Here is a 5,582-nt window from a genome sequence, read left to right as displayed (position 1 = left end):
GGGGGAGAGGCGCGGGGAGGCGCGGGGAGGGCGCTGTCTGTCTTTGGAAGAGCCGAGGGGAGCGAGGCAGAGCCAGACGGAGCCTCGCGGCGGCGGCGGCTGCAGCAGCAGCAACAGGCTGCAGGCTCGGCGGGTCTGAGCCGGCGGGCGGAGGGTGGGCGCGGCGAGGGGAGGCGGTGAAGGGGCCGAGGCCGCCGCCCCCGCCGCCGCCGCCGCCGCCGCCTCCACCTCCGCCGCCGCCGCCGCCGCTGCCTTATGGACGAGCATCGGAGCCTCCTGCACTCGCCTCCGCCGCCCTCCGCCCGCCACCGCGCCCACTCCTCGGCGCAGCCCCAGCCCCAGCCCCAGGCGGGCGGCGGCGGCGCTCACACCCTGGTCAACCCCGGCTACATCGAGCCCGCCGCGGGGGCCGCCCCCGGCCCCGAGCTGCCTCCCAGCATGACCGTGGTGCCGGGGGACCACCTGCTGGAGCCCGAGGCGGGCGGCCCTCCGTCTGGGGGCTGCGGCGGCGGCTGTGACCGTGACCGTGACCGCTACGAGCCTCTGCCGCCCGGCGGGCCGCCCGGCGGGACGGGCCCGGGCGGGGAGCAGGACTGCTGCGGGGAGCGGGTGGTGATCAACATCTCGGGGCTGCGCTTTGAGACGCAGCTGAAGACCCTGTGCCAGTTCCCCGAGACGCTGCTGGGGGACCCCAAGCGACGCATGAGGTACTTCGACCCGCTTCGCAACGAGTACTTCTTCGACCGCAACCGGCCCAGCTTCGACGCCATCCTCTACTACTACCAGTCCGGGGGCCGCATCCGCCGGCCCGTCAACGTGCCCATCGACATCTTCTCCGAGGAGATTCGCTTCTACCAGCTGGGCGAGGAGGCCATGGAGAAGTTCCGAGAGGACGAGGGCTTCCTGCGCGAGGAGGAGCGGCCCCTGCCCCGCCGGGACTTCCAGCGCCAGGTGTGGCTGCTCTTTGAGTACCCCGAGAGCTCGGGGCCCGCGCGGGGCATCGCCATCGTGTCGGTGCTCGTCATCCTCATCTCCATTGTCATCTTCTGCCTGGAGACCCTTCCCGAGTTCCGCGACGAGAAGGAGTACCCGGGCTCCTCGTCGCCCGACACCCTGGAAGCCGCGACCAACAGCACGTCGGGCTCCGCGGCGGGCGCCTCCAGCTTCTCGGACCCCTTCTTTGTGGTGGAGACTCTGTGCATCATATGGTTCTCCTTTGAGCTGCTGGTGCGTTTCTTCGCCTGCCCCAGCAAGGCCACCTTCTCCCGAAACATTATGAACCTGATTGATATCGTGGCCATCATCCCCTACTTCATCACCCTGGGCACCGAGCTGGCCGAGAGGCAGGGCAATGGACAGCAGGCCATGTCCCTGGCCATCCTGAGGGTCATCCGGCTGGTGCGGGTCTTCCGCATCTTCAAACTCTCCCGCCACTCCAAAGGGCTCCAGATCCTGGGGCAGACCCTGAAGGCCTCCATGAGGGAGCTGGGGCTCCTCATCTTCTTCCTCTTCATCGGAGTCATCCTCTTCTCTAGCGCTGTCTACTTTGCTGAGGCAGACGACCCCACTTCTGGGTTCAGCAGTATTCCTGATGCCTTCTGGTGGGCTGTGGTGACCATGACCACCGTAGGTTATGGGGATATGCACCCGGTGACCATCGGGGGCAAGATTGTGGGATCTCTCTGTGCCATCGCTGGTGTCCTGACGATTGCCTTGCCGGTGCCAGTGATTGTTTCCAATTTCAACTACTTCTATCACCGAGAGACGGAGGGTGAAGAGCAAGCCCAGTATATGCACGTGGGGAGCTGCCAGCATCTCTCCTCTTCAGTGGAAGAGCTAAGGAAAGCTCGGAGTAATTCGACTCTGAGTAAGTCAGAATACATGGTGATCGAGGAGGCGGGTATGAACCATAGCACTTTCCCTCCAGCCCCCTTCAAAACGGGAAACTCCACGGCCACCTGCACCACGAACAATAATCCCAACTCGTGTGTCAACATCAAAAAGATATTCACCGATGTTTAATACATGATACAAGTGACATGCTATGCTTAGTATTGTGTGGAACGTGCCCCATTGGTCTGTGTGTGCCCTCGTTTTTATACATTTCCAGACCATTCATCCAGAGAAGAATATGGAAAACACACGTCCTTCATCTACCCCGCCCCTGTCCCGTGTTGCTTCGTACCAAAACAGGTGTCTTTTGCAAATGGGCTGCGTTTCCTCTGCTCCCCATTTTTTTTTTTCTCATTTTAATCTTGCAAATAGCGGAAATGCTGTTTGGGACTTTTAGTTCTGGTTTCCAGTACGCTCTGAAACAATGAAACATGTAGGTGGGGAGGGGAATTAAAAGTGCTTTTTGGGTAGCGGGTTTAACTACATAATTAAAGGCAGTTTTTGTTTTTGTTTTTTTACCAGTCAGTGGGAGGACCTTCTAGCATTGTTTATTGTGCTTGTAGGTGAATTGCCTAGCCTAAAGGATCGATCAATTAAATTCTAATTAAGTGCAGTGATTTGTAAATCCGTTGTAAATTTGTTCAGTTTATATCTGAACTCTCCGTTTGAAATCCCCCTTCCCAGAATTATACATTTCTGAAGAAAATGCTTTCTTCAACTCAAGAGTGAATGATTTGACTAACTGCAGTCTAACCCTGCGGACTGCTTAAGTATTTGGAAAGCGTTAGGTTTAACATTAAATCATTGCGAAGAAATCCTGTGCACGCCCCCCAGCCAAAACCAATCGTAGTCTAGAAAAAGCAATGTTTTCAGGGCTGCTGAGAGAAACGATTTTTTTTCCCTAATGCATCTGAGAGATAAGCATCTGCAATATCACAAGAAGATTAAAGTGACAGACACCCCTTCCAGCGGAAGTTACTAATTCGGACCTGAGTGATGCAGTTCCTATAGCAACCGTCGTTTCCTGGGAAACCCGAAAAAGGTTGTCATGGCATCTCTCTCTAGCCCCACCCCCTGCTTCCCCTTGCTGTTTCCACAGTAACCTTTTCCAGATGGTTCCTACTTACATGATTTCACAGGAAAACCGCTGTTTGAGTAAACCGCACAAAGAAAGTTAATCTTAGATAATCTGAGGTGTGGGTACTAGCAATCATCAAACTTTTTACAAGAAAAAAAAAATCATTGGAGTCATCTAAGTATCCACTGAATTAAGAAGAAAATTATCATCTTTGGAATGTTAGCTATATAAGCCACGGTGAGACATGTCCTGAATCAAACACCTGTTAATAGGCAATAATTTTAAAAGACACTGCCTCCAGTTTTCCCTCCTCAAGAAATTTCTGGCAGATAAATGATATTGAAGAGCATATTTCATTGTGTTCAATCCTTATACAAATTAAAGATTCAATTAGTGCACCTTAAAAAACTTACAATGACCTCCAGAGTTCTCTTTTAAAAAATTACTCAGACCCCCAACAACAATTAACATTGTCTGAGCTGCACAACACTGGAAGAGCTAGATAAACCTTTAAAATGCAAAGTATTCAAGTTTTAATGGGGAAAAATGAAAGACAATTGATAAAGAGGAGGGACAGGAAGTAACCAAACCTTGGGGAAAATACCTGCCTGTTTCAGCTACAAGCCAGGGGTTGCCAGACAGCAGATAGAATCAGGTGAGCTTTGTGTTGTCTGTTGAGAAGAGTAAGCTTGCACAGGGAACTGGACAAACGCTTCTTATCCCTGAATTGCAATGTCATTTGAAGAACAAATAGTTTCACACAAATACCATGTTAAGATGGAATACATTTTTCCTTAGAACTTTGGCTACCATAACATTTCATTTCCATTGGTAACCAAATGGACACTGTTCCATTTCCATTGGTTTGCTTTGTTTAATGTAAAGGAGGATTGAAAATTGCTGCTTATGCACCCTTCAGCCATGCAGTGTCCAAGTGACTATTTCCAATAACCTATTTCCTCTTGCAGAGATAGGAGACAGTCATCTCATTTTGAGATAATTGGTCCAATTTTAATTTCCAGTGCATTATAATAATATAGAGAAAGTGCTACTACTGTCCATGTAATTGGAACTAGCTTGATCATTACAATCAAGTCATAATAACATTTCATTTTTAAAGTCACAAAAGAATCTTTTTTCCCTCCAGAAATTAACTTATTCTTTTATGTAACCTGAATGTTAACCTTTTAATTCTTGGTGTTATTTAACCACAGGGATTAGATGTCATTTGTTCTTTTACATGGGGGATATTGACCATTAAAGTGATAAAGGGTTGTGTTTATTTTCTTACTCATACTGGAAAATTACTTTCTGTCTTAAAATTGTGATTTTTATCATAGAATCATCTCTGTCTTTTGCTTTATCACTGTGTTTTCCTATTCATAAGATATTTTCAGGGAGAAAGAAGTGTACCTCATGTCATCCAGTGGGGTATTATTTGAAAGGATAGGATGGGAATATTGGTGGAAAAGGGAGATTGTCAGATGAGGCTGATACTCAGTAATGTTGAGAATTGAGATAAAATGTAATTTCATTTGGCTTCTTCTGTGAATTGATCCTTAGTGTCAGCATTTTTTATATCCCTCAATGCATCTCAGTGGAGTTCATTTCCTTAAATGTTTCCTAGGCTGCTCAGTAGAATGCCCTTTATACTGATGTTTACCTGTTATCTAAACTTACTGCATCTTAAATGACTAGACATTTCCACAGTGGCTCATTTTTAGTGGTTATTTATTGGAAATACTGTAGGAATGGTGAAGTGTTAGAACTGTTTTTACATACTAAATAAAAGGTCTTATGAACATAAGGGTGAACAAAGTTCATTGGGCATCTTACATTTATTTAGAAAATATAAATGTACAGATGAGTTCTGTAGATGAACAAAGGTTATGCCAGCACTGGTCAAGTTCTGTGTTGATCATATAATCTAGAAATATGGATATAATGCTTTTTTTAAGAGAAGAAAGACTTAGTAATAATCATTTAGTGTGACATTTTATCACAATTAGCTACTGGAAACAAAACAAAACAAAAAACAAAACCCCCACTATTTTGGTTTCTTTTTATTACTTAAAAGAATAGGAAGGAATTGAGACTAGACCTCTTATTTCACTAATATAGGTCAATCTGGGGGAAGAAACTCTTCTTCCCATTACAGATTGTCACCTTCTCTGCAATTTATAATCTTAAAAAGTTGCCTAGACTGGGACTGAGAGGTTGAGTAATTTTTTCCAGCATCATATAACCAGTAACTGTTAGAGGTGGGGCTTGAACCCAAGTCTTCCTGGTCCCATGTTGCCTACTGTCTAAAATAATAATGGCCACAAATATTCAAATGGGCCTGCAATTTCATAAATTTGGGTGTTTTAACCAAAATTTGGTAGGATAAAATTTGGTTGGTTTTCACCACCAATAATACAGAGTGCAACCTCTCAGTGGCTGACCATCCATTGCCCATGTTCTCCCATAGATTCAACATAGGAGGTCCTTCCAGTGCTCTGAAGGCCTTCCTCAATTTAATAATATATATGTGTATACATACACATACATATATGTATACATACACATATGCACAATAAACATACATACACATATGTATAAACAGTGAAGG

At 47.1% G+C, this 5,582-nt stretch overlaps 1 protein-coding gene across 1 annotated transcript; it reads left to right on the top strand.

Moving 5' to 3' along the window:
• Window positions 1–200: 200 nt before the first annotated feature.
• Window positions 201–4,261, top strand: KCNA3 (potassium voltage-gated channel subfamily A member 3). Its single transcript, XM_072644301.1, has one exon. The coding sequence runs from the start codon at window positions 256–258 to the stop codon at window positions 2,020–2,022; it is 1,767 nt and encodes a 588-aa protein (XP_072500402.1). The 5' UTR covers window positions 201–255; the 3' UTR covers window positions 2,023–4,261.
• Window positions 4,262–5,582: the final 1,321 nt, after the last annotated feature.

This window comes from Notamacropus eugenii, chromosome 2, assembly GCF_028372415.1.
Source record: "Notamacropus eugenii isolate mMacEug1 chromosome 2, mMacEug1.pri_v2, whole genome shotgun sequence".
Classification (NCBI taxonomy): Eukaryota; Metazoa; Chordata; class Mammalia; order Diprotodontia; family Macropodidae; genus Notamacropus; species Notamacropus eugenii.
Note: the sequence above shows the minus strand (reverse complement) of the source record. Positions and strands in the feature narration are given on the sequence as shown.